Here is a 14,625-nt window from a genome sequence, read left to right on the forward strand (position 1 = left end):
TGGTCTTACTGTAGGGTTTACCAGTGGGGTTGCATGTGTCCAGAAGGGAAATCTTTTACTAATTTTCACAAAAGTATTAGATAAAATAGTTAACTCCCTCACAGGATATGGCTTGCTTTTATTGATCTTAGTTTTTAGAGGTATAACAAATAAGTGCATCATCTTAACCAGAGTTTTTCCTTTTTATAGGTTTTCTTACAGAGACGGGAAAAACCAGAGCAAGTACTATTTTTTCTACAGCAACTGAATCTGCTTTTCAAGTTACACAGATCAGAATCATGGTAATTCTCAGGCTACTTTCTCTAAGCAGTGATGCTACTGTTTTTAAGAATAGGATTGTATGTCAGAGGCCCATGCTTTCTTCTGAACTCTTAATGATTATTTACTCTTTGTAAGCAGAGGACAGGGACACAAAGATGAACACACTGTTAAGTCAGTGTGTAGTCTGGTATAATGGTTGAGAAAGGTTAGGAATCATTTCTTGGGAAACAGCTTTCATACTTTTTCAGGACATAGTGTATATGAAATGTCATTCTGTTGCTTTGTTTGTGTTTTAAGCTATTTGAGCTTAATAATATCATTTGGACAAAAATTACCACACAACTTTTGTTACTTTGATGTACTTTATCTAGTTCTCTGTTTCCAGGTTCGACGTGGAGGCATTGGTGCTCAGTGTGGGTTGGTGTTTGCTTATAACTCATCTTCCGATAAATTCCATGCAGAAGAACACTTCAAAAGGTTTGAAAAATATGACAAATGGAAACTTCAGGAGTTCAGGAAATTTGTAAAAAGCAGGTAAAGGAGCAGAATAAATGTCCTTATAGTTATCAAAATTGTATAAATTGTCGTATTGGTAAAATATCTATAGAAAAAGTGCCACTAACCCATCCTCAGTGACTGTGAGCACTCATTGCTTTCCAGCAGCATCTGTGTGTCTTAATCTGTTTGTAAACTCTCAGTCCCTCGTATGACCAGGCACCCACAGGCTAAAATCTCTCCATAAGGATACAGCCTGAATGTATGGGCAACAAGAGGTCTCACCTGCTCTTCAGTCTTACCTCGTCACTGGGAAACTACCCCCCTGTTCTTACCCATGCTTTCATCAAAGATAGTAATAAATGTTAGCTGTGTGCCAAGCCTGATGTTAGGCCCTGCTGATACCATAATGAGCATGTTGGCACAGTTCCTGCTCTGTGGAGTTTACTGTTTAGCTCGGAAGACAGGTGGTGAGCCTTGTCGTGGCGTGGTGTTGTGAATACTGGGCAGGAGAGGACGGCTGGAGCACAGGATCAGAGAAAGCTTCCTGGAGAAAGTATGAAAACTAAGGATGAGTTAGGGTTAATTTGCCACAGTGAAGTGTCTCCTGAGCACAGAGGAGAGCAGCTCTGAGAAGTGAGCGGTAAAGTGTGGTGTACCGGAGGCACTGACAAGCTCTTGGGCCCGAGCTGCGTGTGAGCTGGAGCAGTGTGAGGTGCAGCGGCTCACTGCCCTCGCTGACGCCACTCACTGCTGCTGAGTGTCGGCAGTCTTCTTCCCTTTTACTACTGATTTCAGTCTTCTAAGCGCTGTAATTTTCACATTCTGAGATTTTGGAATTACCATTGTTTATTTGATTCTTCCCCCTCTAGAATGCAAACTGTTGGCATGGGGTTGCTCTAATGTCCTTGTCCTCCTGCTGGTTCACAAGCATCAAGCCTAGCCCTAGGCATACACAGTAGGTGCTGAATAACAACACGTCATCTTAGGGAAAACAGCCCAATTGTTAAAGGTTGTTTTTTTTTTTTTTTTCAGGGTTTAAATTTTATCCTTAAAGCAGTGCAGGGTTTGGGGAGTGGACTAGGATGAGGTGGAGCATGTTGTCGAGAAATTTTAAGAAGGAGGAGAAGTATTATTATTATCTGGATCGTGCTATGTGTAGCATGGATTGGAGGGAGCAAGCATGGGAGGAGACTGTCACTTTCATCTAGGAATCCGGAAGTGGGCGTGACCTCTGGTAATGGAGTAATAATAGCAGTGGAATGATGGGGAGTGAGTTAAGAGACAACTAGAAGGTAGGAGCAGTGGAACATGGTGAGTGACCGCAGGAACAAAAAAGAACTTAAGTGTCAGAGAATCCTGGGAGTTTTGATTTGAATGGGAGTGGGAGGGGTGGGGAGTGTCAGGTCTAGGATTTAGCTGCAGAGGACATTGCTGATCATGGACATTATCACATGTCTTCTTAGTACTAAGCGATTTAATACTTGCGGAGCTGAGCCCTAGACTTGAGGTGTATGCTACTGTACTTGTCAAATAGTGGGGTGCTGCTGTCAGTAGAGGCCTTTAACTATCATTCAGCTCTATAATAATATTAAACTTTATATAAATATTGACTCAACAAAAAAGAAAAATTATATAAATATTGGTTCATAATGGTATGGATATAAATTTTAAATATAAATCACGAATTCTGATTCACTGTGTGGCCTGAGACTTGTAGAATAAGCTTGCCAGGCCATTGTGATTCTATCAGTTCTGTCTATTCTATAATAACTCCCTCTCTGCTGGGCTGCCTTTTGGGGCATGCCTGAAGAATGGTCATTCAAGTTCTTTCAGTACTCTTTTTTTTTTTTTACTTTTCATTCCCTTCTTTTCTTTAATCTAGTTTTTATCAAGTTGTAACCTACACATTTTTAAAAGTATATACATATTATGTGTACATACAGCATCTTCATTGTTTTTAATAATGGAGAAATCGTTGCATCATAAGGTACTTTAGTAATGGGAATATGTTGAGTTGAATCTACCCTGGAGATTTTGACTCAATAGTCTTAACTACAGCCATCTAAATGAATTAGAAGAAATCTCCCTCACTCCTGAAAATGTCCCTCCTAACACACATAAATGTACAGGCACAACAGGATGATATTGTTGGTTTGGTTCCAGACCACCAGAATAAAGCCGGTCACACGATTTTTTGGTTTCCCAATGCACATTTTAAATGTGCAATAGCATTATGTATAAAAAAGCAATGTGTATAGCTTGATTAAAAGATGTTTTATTGCTGAAAACCCTAACATCATCTCACCCTTGTGCCAATTGCAGTCTTTTTGCTGTCATTTTAGTTTGTAAAAAATAGAAAAGAATAAATGACATGAAGCAGAATGGGGTGTGGCTGTATACTTTTGGATGCTTTTTTAATAATAGGGAAAATTTACACTTGTTTTTAAGCAGCTATATCCTGCTCTTGGGGTATATTAAAATAGATCTCTTTTCCTAATCCAGCTGTTAAACAGCTCCTTCACATCTTACAAGGATTTTTTTTTTAAAATCTAATTGCAGGCTTATTCCTCTTTTGGAGATTTTAATTCCTGGTTCCAGCCTTCCAGCCTGAACTGCTCTGCAGTCCTGATTTAGTTGGCCTGTTTATTCAGTCCCTCTCCAGTTTGGGAATCAGAAAATTTATGTGCATGCACCTGTTGCTTTACCATATTTTTTTTCCAATTTCTCTCTGGTCATACTTCAGTTAGTCAGCAAATTTCAGGGCCAACTGAGGGGTGACTGTGCGAACTTAAGAGAACTAATACTCAGCTTTCTTTTCTCCACCGTGTCTCTATATGATTTAGTGAACAAGATTGCTTCTTTCTGCTGACATCTGCCGGCTTCCTATATGAAAGATTTCCTTGATGTTTCCCCCCAAAAAAATGAACTTAAAAATCCTCAAATATGCAATGTTGGTGAAACTCATTGACATGATTTAGAGGTAGGACAGAATAGCTCCTTCCCATTGGTTTTAAGAACATTTGTGTGATTACCCTTCTGTTTGCAGGATTGGTTGCACGTCTGATGACCTTGGAGAGAATGATCCTATTGGCTGGTTTGAGCTGGAAGAAGAATGGGATGAAGCAGATGTCAAGTTGCAGCAGTGCAGAGTTGCCAAAGTAAGTAAGCATCAGTGAGTCGTGGCCTTCACACATTTGCCCTCCCTTTATTTATTTATTTATTTCTTGAGTTATTGTGTGTCAGCACCAGAACCCTGAAGGTGGATCAGATGTGATTTTGACCCTCAAGAAGTTCATAGTCTGGTAGAGAGGCAGATGTATAAGACACTACTGTGACTGTGAAAAAGGGACTCATGGGGGCTCTTGGAGTCCCGAGGTGGGAGAGCTAGCTACACCTGGCATCTGCGAGGGAAAGCTTCGCATTGCGGCTACGATGCCCAGTGTTGAAAGCTGATTCAACCATCACCTTTAATTAGGCCCAGATGCTGTGGAGCAGGCGTGTCAGAATGAGAATGGCAGGGACACAGGCACAAATGTGTAAGGAATGTGTTTCCATAGCCATGAAAGAGAGGGATTGTTTTGCCACTTAATTTTTTTTAACCTCTGTTATAAATCATAGTAAGAAATTTAAGTAAGAAAAATAAGGCTTATTTTTAATAGATACTCAGTAAATATTTATACAGTTGAATAGTGGACCCTGAAAGGTCCTTGACAAAGGCGCTTTCGCTATAATTAGCAGGTAGTTTACATGGAAGTTGCCTTTGAAAATGACTCTTTGAGCAGACACAGCTGTGTCTGGGCTCTCAGCACACATGGTATCGTATGTATGGGGACAGCACATATCACCAGGGGCTCTGAGGCGCTTCTTTAGCACACTGTCTTCACAATATATCTGATTTCGGCTTGAGAATGGCTGCGCCTCAGAGCAAATGTACTTCTCTTACTCATCCTCTCTTAGCCTATTTTTGCCATGAAGAGGAGTGATGCCATTTCTTTTCTCTTAGCTTTCATTCAGCATTTGTGTTGTCATTTTTGTTTGTTGAACTTAAATTTTGTTGTCCATAGGCCCAGTGTTACCTAGTAAATTATTGAAGTCATATGGGGACTTTCCTGGAAAGACTTTTATTTCCCTTTTAGCAACATCCAGGGGTTGAGTATCTTTCTTTAAATCTCTCTTTTCCTTTATAGTATTTGATGGTGAAGTTCCTCTGCACCCGTCAGGAGTCGGCAGAGCGCTTGGGAGTGCAAGGCTTGAGCATCAGTGGGTACCTCCGACCTACAAGAGCAGAAGCAGAACAGAGTGTGGCCTGTGCTCAATGCAGAAAGGGCACGGAAGAGAATGTCTGTGGGGCCACCCTGCTCCTCAAAACTCTTCAGTTTATCCAGCAGCTTGCCCATGACCTGGTATTTGCTAGAGTGGTTATTTGTTAGACTTTGTTCCTTTGGGACCAGTAAACAGTGAATGGCAGTGTGAAGGGAAATGCATACCACCCAGTAAGACCATTAAGTAATAGTGAGTGTGGCAGGCTTCCTACTACTGTGATGCTGTTGGAAGGCCCTGGGGAGCAAGATATTGGCATTTATGTATCAGGCAGTGAAAGACTTAAGTTGCTTATGGCCTTAGTAATGGGGTTTTTTGCAGTAGACCTGTAGCTAGGTCTTAAAGATCTGTCAACACTAACTGGTTGCTAGCAGTAAACTAGAGAAACAAAGCAAATTTATGGAATTTACACCTTCTTTAAGTTGTAGGAGAATTATTACTGGAGTGTAATTCTGTCTGCTTAAAGTACCACAGTAATGTCAGGGTGTGAAAAGATTTGTGTTTTTAAGACTGATTTCTTAGTCACGATTAAAAACACAGTGATAACCACTGAAAGGAAGATTGTTGTAGCCATCATCAGAAAGAACAATGCTCACCCCAGAATGTAGTGGTGCTCTCAGGGGTGTCCACTCCTGACCTTCATTCTGCTTCAGGCACATGTGGTTCTGGTGACTAAATCTATGGTCTGATCCTTGTTATTCAGTCTTTCCCATAATAGCAGAAAAGAGAAAAGAGACGCTTAGGAGTAGCAGGGGATTCCTGGAGGGAAGGGTCAAAACATCCTGCAGTATAGGCCTGACAGTCATCCTCAGCAAGACAAGGCCCACTAAGGTTACAGGTATATTGCTGGAGTCAGAGACTCTTTGTGGATGTGTGTGTTATATGTATACCTGGCCATACACATACACTCACAAGTAGTGAGGAAGTTTTACACCAAAAATAGTTCACAAATTTTTTCGTAGTTAGGAGTAACCATTATTTATATGGGAATTTTACCCACATGGAGCCATCTTCCCTTAACAATGAGAAGTAAATGAGCCATTATAATTTTCTCAATGCATTTTTTTTAATTTTATTTTTTCTGGTTTTATAATTTTTAGGTGCAGCAGAAGGAAAGTTACTTAAGATATAACTCTTTTCTGGACTTCGTGGGTCTTGATTTGCAGATCTTCTGGAATTTTTACAATAAATTAAAGCAAAAGTAGGTCAGAATTTGTCGTAAGGTGATAATCATATAAACAAAACAAAAGAAATTAAGTCTTGCTATCCTAAACCAATAATTTTTTCTCCTAAGTTTTAAACTGCCTACTAGTTTATATTGTTTTGATTTGAGAGATTTGGTTATTATTAAAAATAACACCTCACATTGCTTGAAAATATTTGGGCAAGTATTACAGTAGTGTCTTCATTTTATAGACACAGAAACAGCAATGCATTTCTGCCCATGTGGGCAGAGTCAGGCGGGGTCCATATTTTCAGATCCTATCTGGTACAGTGTTCTTTCCATTCTGTAGCCCACTGCCCACAGAATAATCCTTTATAGACAGCTGTTTGGCTTTGGAGGGTAAAAGCCACTTGTCTTTTTACCTCTGATGTTCTCTGTCTTTCTATAGCTCGAGAGAAGAATGTGTCTGCGCTCAAACTCTGCTCCTGCAGCTCCTCCAGAGTTGCTTCTCAGTGCTGCCAGGAGATGTGCCAGCTGCCTCAGAGGGGACAAAGACTCCCAGCCAGAGCCCTGGACGGGTGGAGGCCGCCAAGGATCTCTACACACACTTATGTGATGGTAGGGGTTGAAATTGTTTCTTGAACGTGACCAGCAAGGCCTTTGCTGTAGAGGGTGGGGTTCCATGATCATGCTTGCACTAGAAAGGGATAGCCTCTTTTGAAAATGAGTGTTTTTTTTTGATTCCCTTTTGAATCCATTATTTTGAATTTAGGGATTCTTACCAACAGTTTCCTCCTGGTTTCAGATATTCAGGTGTTGTATTGAGAGTAATTGTTAGCACACGATTCAGCTATGGCATTGACAGAAGGCTGATGATATATTGAGGGATACAGATTGTAGTAACAATGGGGATAAAACACATGTGACCATCTGAAGTTTTTTTTTTTTAATTACTATTTTTTTTTTTTAAGATTTATTTATTCATACAGAACTGGGGTACAGGCCAGAGGTGCAGGGGCAGTAAGAGAATTCACCAGGGACAGAGCAGAGTGCAGAACAGGCAGATGGATGAAGTACACTGAAGGGGAGCAGTGGGCGGGTCAGGAGAGGTCTGCCGCGCCATGTGGTCACCTCCGGAGAAGGCAGGGATCAAACTCATGCGGAAGTGGTTTAAGCTTCTTAGTGCTGTGCTTTAACCCGCTGCACCACCAGGGAGGGCCTGAAGTTATTTTAATTATTGGTTGGGGTTTTTTTGGGGTGTGTGTAGGGTAACATTGTTTTATAATACCATATACCATTTAGGAGAAAAGGTTCATACCGCCTGTGATGGGTATTACCAACAAAGCACTCAGAGTGCTTAAACTTAGATCGTTGGGCCTTCTCTCCCTGAAGGTAACTTTAAGCCTTTGTCAATTTGTGTCTCAAAGGGACAGAAAAATAATGAAATAATTCAGAATTAAATATTCTAATTTTAGTTAAATGTTAAAACAACACAAAATAATTTCCTTGTACTACTTAGCTTATTCAGAAATATTTCATTGCTCTAGCACTAACTACAAGATGGAAAGTAGTGGGTTTCTAAACTTGTAGACCTATCTTAGAGGCCTACTGAGACTGATAGAAAAATTCTAACAAAATAATATAAACCAAAATAATAGTAAATCTAATAAAAGATAAACAGAATTTTGACTGAGTTGGAGATATAATAAGGGAATAAAATGCATATATTAAAACTGATCTCATTGTTCATTTTTATCAGTGGTAGATAGAGTGGATGGAGACTCTGTGCCTATGGAAATACTAAAACAAGAAGTCAGGAACACTCTTCTCAATGGGGCTGCCATCTTCTTTCCTGATCGACAGATCCGGCGGAACCATCTCTTCTCCATGATGGTAATTATTTACATTCGGAATGGCCCTGAAGTGATGACATTCATTCGTCTCTGTTTTCTCTGAGTGTCTTGTTAGTTTCCATTTTCTGTGTGTGTTTAATACTTATTATTGTCAAAGATTTGTATGGGACATATACCTAAGGACACGTTACTGTACTCAAAGGGAAGATGATAGGTAATCACCCCAACCTTCATTATGTAACCTGTTGTTTCACAGAGGAACAGTATAGTTTCCGTTATCTTTATTACCTGTCTACAACCAGCTGTTCTTTTTAACATTTTAAACTTTCTAATTATGGAAAAATCTAAACCAAATACAAAAGTATTTCAAATCATATGATAAATATCACATCCCCCAAATGTACCCACCCTAACACTTATTAACTCAGGCTAATCTGGTTTCATCTGTAATATACTTCACCTCTCCCCAGTAGTATTTCATCTGACATAGTTTATTCATAGGTAGCCAGTTTTTAAAGAAAATACAGCCACGTTTTCGTTCTCAGATGGTTCTTTTCACCCTGCAGCCTCCTTCTCCTTGTTACTCAGATTTTAATAATGAGGGTGAAGACTGCTTTGGCAAGTATTAAGTCACTAAGTGGGCTATTATATACCAAGATTCAGAATTTTAATTCTGAAGAAAGTGTGTTTTTTTTTTTTATGAAAATGAGTATAATACATGAAAAAATATCATGGTAGTAAAAAACAGTTCTCCAAGCCATTCCAAAACATCTAGATAAAAGAACTCCAGTGCTTCATGTTACAATAATAGTAAATACAGAGACACATAAATAAACGAAGGTAGTAACTCAGGTAGGCATGTACAAGAAAGAAAAATTGTAGACCTTATATTTGAGGCCTATATAATAATTCTAACAAAATAATAGTAAACCAGTGTAACAAAAGATAAACAGAATTTTGACCGAATTGGATTTTCCCTAGGGGTGCAAGCATGATTTAACGTCAGAAAGTCAGTACAGCTGTGTGTTGTTTAGTGATGGGGCTGAGTCCTGAGAGGTGCGTCATTGGGTGATTTTATCATCAGAAGTTTACAAACTGGGGTCACACAAAACCTTGTTGGTATAGCTTTCTACCCACCTGGACCATGTGTATAGGCTCCATCACTCGCCAAAAGTTATTGACATATGAATGAAATCAGAAAGGCAAAGAACCATATCTGTAAATGCAGGGACAAATTTAATAAGATTAAATTCTGATGATGATTAAAACAACAAACCCACTAGCAAATTCAGGGTCTGATATAGGGCATGTATCCAGACCTACAGTAGCAATATAATGTATGAGGAGCCACTTTCAGGAGCATCCCTTTCAAAATGAGGACTAAGCCAAGGATGGTTGCCATCACTGCTTCTCTTTGGTGTTGTACTAGAGGACCTACTCAGTGTTGTGGGCTAAGGAAAACAAATCTTAAGAAAACAATTAGGAAGAATAAAACAAGCAATAGTTATTAGTGATATGGTTCTAAATACATTATTTTTAATTGTTTTTGAAGCACTAGTCAAATTACTAGTAAGTGTTTGATGAAGAAAATGAAATACAGCTTTTTTTAAAGGTATAATATGTTTCAATTAGCAAATGTAATGTAAGTGTTCTGTGAGCTGCATAGTGGCAGCAACAAAAAGTATAAAATGTGGAGCCTGTTACCAAAAACCCAGTCTGAGACACCTGCCATAGGAAAAACTGCCTCCTTCTGCGATAGGCTTTAGAGAAGAGTCGTGTTGACAAAGGAATCAGAGAAGGCTACTTGCTTAGATATAGCCGTCTCCAGAATCTGTGTATCAGCTGGAGGGATCAGTCTCTATGTTGTGCATTATAGGATTTGACAGCAGTGGCAAACCTGACCTACTAGAGTCTGGGCAGGGTTCTGTCCTAATGCTTTACCAGCCAGGCTGCTGAGCATAGGATTTTTTTGCTAGTATATGTTCCACACAGAAAAAGAGAAAGAGGACAAAGGACATTGCTATTAGCAGAACTATTGAGAGACACTTTCCCTTTGCTTGTCCCTTCTGACAGGGTGAAATACTTTCATTCTCATGTGGAGTTAAATAGCACTGTTGTCATTTGTGACCATATCTTATCTTTCCTGTGCCGGGAGGGCTCTGCAGCTTAAATCCACTGAAAATCCCTCTCAGTGCCTTGTATACCAGTTGGCTTTCACTGCATGTATTGAATTAAGAAAATAAAGTCAACTTATTGAATTAAGAGAATTAAAATAGGTGCTAAATACATTTATTGAAGAAATTTAAATGGTAGCACAGTTGTTCAATTACAAGATGTGATTCCTATAGTTCTCACCATGGCTGTTTATAAAGGATGTTTTGAAAAACAAAGCAAAAGCTTATGTGAAATGTACTTTGTCTCTGTCCTTTCTTCTTGTGATGGCATTGCCAGAGAGGAAAAGCATTCATCTCGGGAAGTCATGTCTCTGAACATTTGCATGCCTGGGGTGGCTCCCTCTAAGCATGGGGAGGGGCCCTGTGGCCCTGGCAATCCTCATGTTTGGGCACTGTGGGTAGTAGCATGAAGTGCTGCTGAATTATGAATAGGTTTTTCTGAATGTGCAACTCTTTTTTTATAGAAGAATGTCACTGAGCAGGAGCACAAGCAGTCTTTGCAGCTTACTTTCCGCTCACTGTGCACGTATTTTAGGTAAGTTTATAATTCGTTACAATTGTCAGATACTTCAGATCTTTGCTCAGTTGTTTTCTTTAGCTACTACCCCTTCCTTTCACATGCTTCTGGAGAAACCAAGTTTCTGTACCTCACAAGTTACAGGTGTTGACAAAAGTAGTTGAATAGTAAATAACATTATTTTTTATATATTAAGGCTATTAAGAAACACTAAGATTGAACCCCTTGATAATCTTTGTGTATACATCAGTTTCTAAGCGACTTTGAGAAGACACATGGAAGGCCCTGAATTCAAATCTAAAAACCAAGTTACATTAAAACTCAATTGTAGAAGCACAGAATTATACTGTAGTAAAAGAAGTGGGCTGGGAGGGGTCCTATGAAGATTTTCACATGCTTTAACTATAAAAGAAACTAATGGGTCTATAGGTTGCATTTTTGAAGGTATATAGTTTTGAAGGAGAGAGGGCAGTAGTAGTCTGAGCTGCTGTTTCTAATCTGGATGCCAGGCTGAATAAATTGTATTCAGAATTGAGTATCAAGAATGATGAGGAGGCCTGGGGCTATCTTGTGAAGTACATTGGAAGTTATAGGAAACCTTTAACCTGGATTGTCAAATTAGCAGGTATATATTTCCGATTGGTGGTCAGGGTGATTTACTCATCAGACTTGTTTCTTGGAATCTCTTCTAAAGACTGGAGGACTGAGGAGCTTGTGCTTACAGAAGGACATGAGGATACCTGGTAGCACAGACCCAGCAGGGACCGCGATCTTTGTCCTGAACCAAACTCCTCATGTAGCACTGATGCTGAAAACTTGCTAGGTTCTGTTTTGGAACCTTTTAAGATAGAAAGCATGAAAATCTGCTTTCTGAAATAAGGTGTCATGACTGATTTGTGTCCTTTCAGTGATAAGGATCCAGGCGGCCTTCTACTTTTACCTGAGAAAGGCGACCTGGCTGACATGAACATCAGTGAAGTACTGGCGGTCATGAGTACTCTCCTCTCTGTTGCTGCCCGAGAGGTAACTGCTGGCTGCCTTCCTGTTTTCTTTGCCTCATGCCTTTAGGAGCACGTAGTGCGGCAGCCGCTTTGCCCTCCCCTTTAGCCCTCGTGTACAGTATGTTTACAAGCTTGTTTCTGTGGCCATTACAGTCAAGTACGAGGGTTTCCTAGTCTGCAATGACTCCTAATATGAGTGAGGGGACCAGTCCTGAGGGAGTCAACGAGCAGTAGACCTGTGAAAGTGCTCTTTTTTTTTTTTTTTAAAGATTTATTTATTTGTGTATACAGAACTGGGGTACAGGCCAGAGGCTTAGGGACGGCGAGAGGCTTCACCAGAGACAGAGTGGGGAACAGAACAGGCAGATCGACGAAGTACACTGCTGAGGGGAGCAGCGGGCGGGTCAGGAGAGGTCTGCCACGCCATGTGGTCACCTCCGGGGCAGGCGGGGATCGAACTTGTGCGGAAGCGGTTTTAGCTTCTCAGTGCTGTGCTTTAACCCGCTGCGCCACCAGGGAGGGCCCGAAAGTGCTCTTTAAGACTTCCTTCGCAAGAGAGAAATGGACTTCTACCAGGTCTCCTTGTCACAACAGTCAGTGGGCCCAGCACCTAGTCATGTATTTCTGGTATAAAATTCTGTGGAAAATCACTTCCATTTTTTTCAATATATAAGATTAGTTAACAAATCCATAGACCAATCAAATCTGAAGATAGTCTCATTTTCTTGGACTAATCGTAATTTTTGTTGTTTTATAATTATTTTTAACATGAAGAATTTAATTTCTTATATTATGGCCCATTTGTCAACTGAATCAGAATCACTGGACATTTTTGAGAGAAATTTGGATTTCCAGGTCCCACTGAAGCTACTGATTAGATTTTGTAGGAATAAATAGGATGTAAGAATCTGTATTTTATCAAGCACTCCCATAGATCCTGAAGTAATTGAATATCCTGCAGGGCCAAGAACTGCTTCTTTCTACTAAATCTGGAGACCAGGGAGTTCGCGGTGATCTGATGGAGGGATAGTTCAAACCACTCCCTTCACCCAGGAGCTATTTAATGTCATGTACTTCAACACAACCCATGTATCTCCTAGCTAACCTAGTGTCTTTAAAATCTTAGAGTTTTGTTAGTGCTATGCTCTTTTCAGATTACTGTTAGTGCCATGACTTCATTCCTTTCCAGCTGCGTGCAGTGTAAGTAGTGTGTTAGGTTGTTATTGCACTGAGGGTAGCACTGTTTAGAGTTGCATTAGACTCAGTGGTTGCTTTTACCCCACTATGACCCTTGTGTTCTCTAAGGCAACATGATGTTGACTTTATAAGCTTTAACTGTTTTCAGTCAACTCTGTATTTTCTGTACTCATATTAATTTTCTCTTTTGTTACATTCTGCCTGTCTGACTTCCAGATTCTTCTACTCATCTCTTGAGTCATCTTTAAAAATCTCACTCTAACCTGCTGCTCATCTGTTTCTCCTCTGCCCCATTAGCCCTGCTGCACTTCAATCTATTTTTATTTGTGCCACTTCCCACATCTATCTCTGGAGCTCATCTGAATTCTTCCTTATCTCAGACCCTTGAAGTCTTTTTCAGACTCCCTACAGTCATATCAGTGCCATTGGACAGAAAATTTCAATGTGTCCTCACCTGGTTTTCCTAGGTGTTAACTGCCTACAACACAAGTTGGTAGGTGCGGAACAAGGACTAAAACCCAGGCCATTTGACTTAATCTTGTCCTCTGTAGTCAGTCAAACATAATGTGAGGTATACATAGAAAAATTGTCCAAGAAAATTTCTCATAATCTTTATCATTTGAAAACAAGTATTTGTCCTTTCTTTCGACTCAGTTCCTGTGTTACAAAGAGAGTTATAGACTTTATTCATTGAACCTCCCAGGACAGGGATCACTGTAGCCATTGAGATATTTCCTTAAATTATCTTAGTAAAAAACATTATGGTTATGCTAAAGAGGAAGAGATAGATTTAAAGTAATTTAAAACAATTTTTTTATTTTTGTGTAGAACTGGGCTGAAGGTCAGAGGTGCAGGTTGGGGCCTGGGGCGAGAAGATTCACCAGAGTCAGAATGGGAAGCAGAATGGGTACATTTTTGGAATACACTGCTAAGAGGAGCAGCAGGCGAGATAGGAGAGGTCTGCTGTGCCATGTGGTTCAGTTCCCTAGCCAGGGATCTAACTTAGGCCTCAGGAGTGATAGCACTAGGCCACCAGGGAGGCCATTAAAATAATTTTAAAAGATTTATTTATTTATGCACACAAGAACTGGGGTATAGGCCAGAGGTGCAGGGGTTAAGAGGATTCACCAGAGACAGAGTGGGGAGCAGAACAGGTAGATCTACTGAAATACCTGTAGTGGGCGGGTCAGGAGAGGATCACCTCCCTGATCAGGAATTGAACTCATGTTGCAGAGGCTGTAGATAGCTTCATAGTGCTGGGCTTCAACCTGTTGCATCACCAAGAAGGGCCCAAAATAATTTTTAAAGGTGGTCAGAAATGTACCTAGTCTGAAGGTTTTTCTTGTAAGTCTAATAATTAGTATCCACTGCCTGGCACAGGGGATGCAGTGGTAAAAGACCATTGCTTGGAGGAGAAGACAAGCCTGTAATTAGCCAGCCATAACAATCAGTAAAGACCATAAAAGCATAGGGTCTTGTGGGGTATAGTGCATCTAACTTTATGTGTGAGAGGTAGGGATTGTAATTGGGGAGGACTGTTTGGGGAAGGTGGTGCTGAAGCTCCATACGGGACCATGAGTGGGTGTTAAACACAAAGCAAAGAGAGGGAGGTGTTCCAGATAGAGAATACCATAGGCAG

At 40.2% G+C, this 14,625-nt stretch overlaps 1 protein-coding gene across 1 annotated transcript in view; it reads left to right on the forward strand.

The window, feature by feature from the left end:
* Nucleotides 1–14,625, forward strand: part of ZZEF1 (zinc finger, ZZ-type with EF-hand domain 1) — a 100,396-nt gene that overhangs the window by 30,451 nt on the left and 55,320 nt on the right. Inside the window, exons 11-19 of the mRNA XM_012726093.1 lie at nt 190–281; nt 647–795; nt 3,806–3,917; nt 4,947–5,162; nt 6,180–6,280; nt 6,693–6,862; nt 8,004–8,137; nt 10,736–10,806; nt 11,697–11,811. Coding sequence (XP_012581547.1) covers nt 190–281; nt 647–795; nt 3,806–3,917; nt 4,947–5,162; nt 6,180–6,280; nt 6,693–6,862; nt 8,004–8,137; nt 10,736–10,806; nt 11,697–11,811 — 1,160 coding nt within the window. The remainder of the gene's footprint in view (nt 1–189; nt 282–646; nt 796–3,805; nt 3,918–4,946; nt 5,163–6,179; nt 6,281–6,692; nt 6,863–8,003; nt 8,138–10,735; nt 10,807–11,696; nt 11,812–14,625) is intronic.

The sequence above is a fragment of the Condylura cristata genome, unplaced genomic scaffold (genome assembly GCF_000260355.1).
Source record: "Condylura cristata isolate star-nosed mole 26May11 unplaced genomic scaffold, ConCri1.0 scaffold00017, whole genome shotgun sequence".
Classification (NCBI taxonomy): Eukaryota; Metazoa; Chordata; class Mammalia; order Eulipotyphla; family Talpidae; genus Condylura; species Condylura cristata.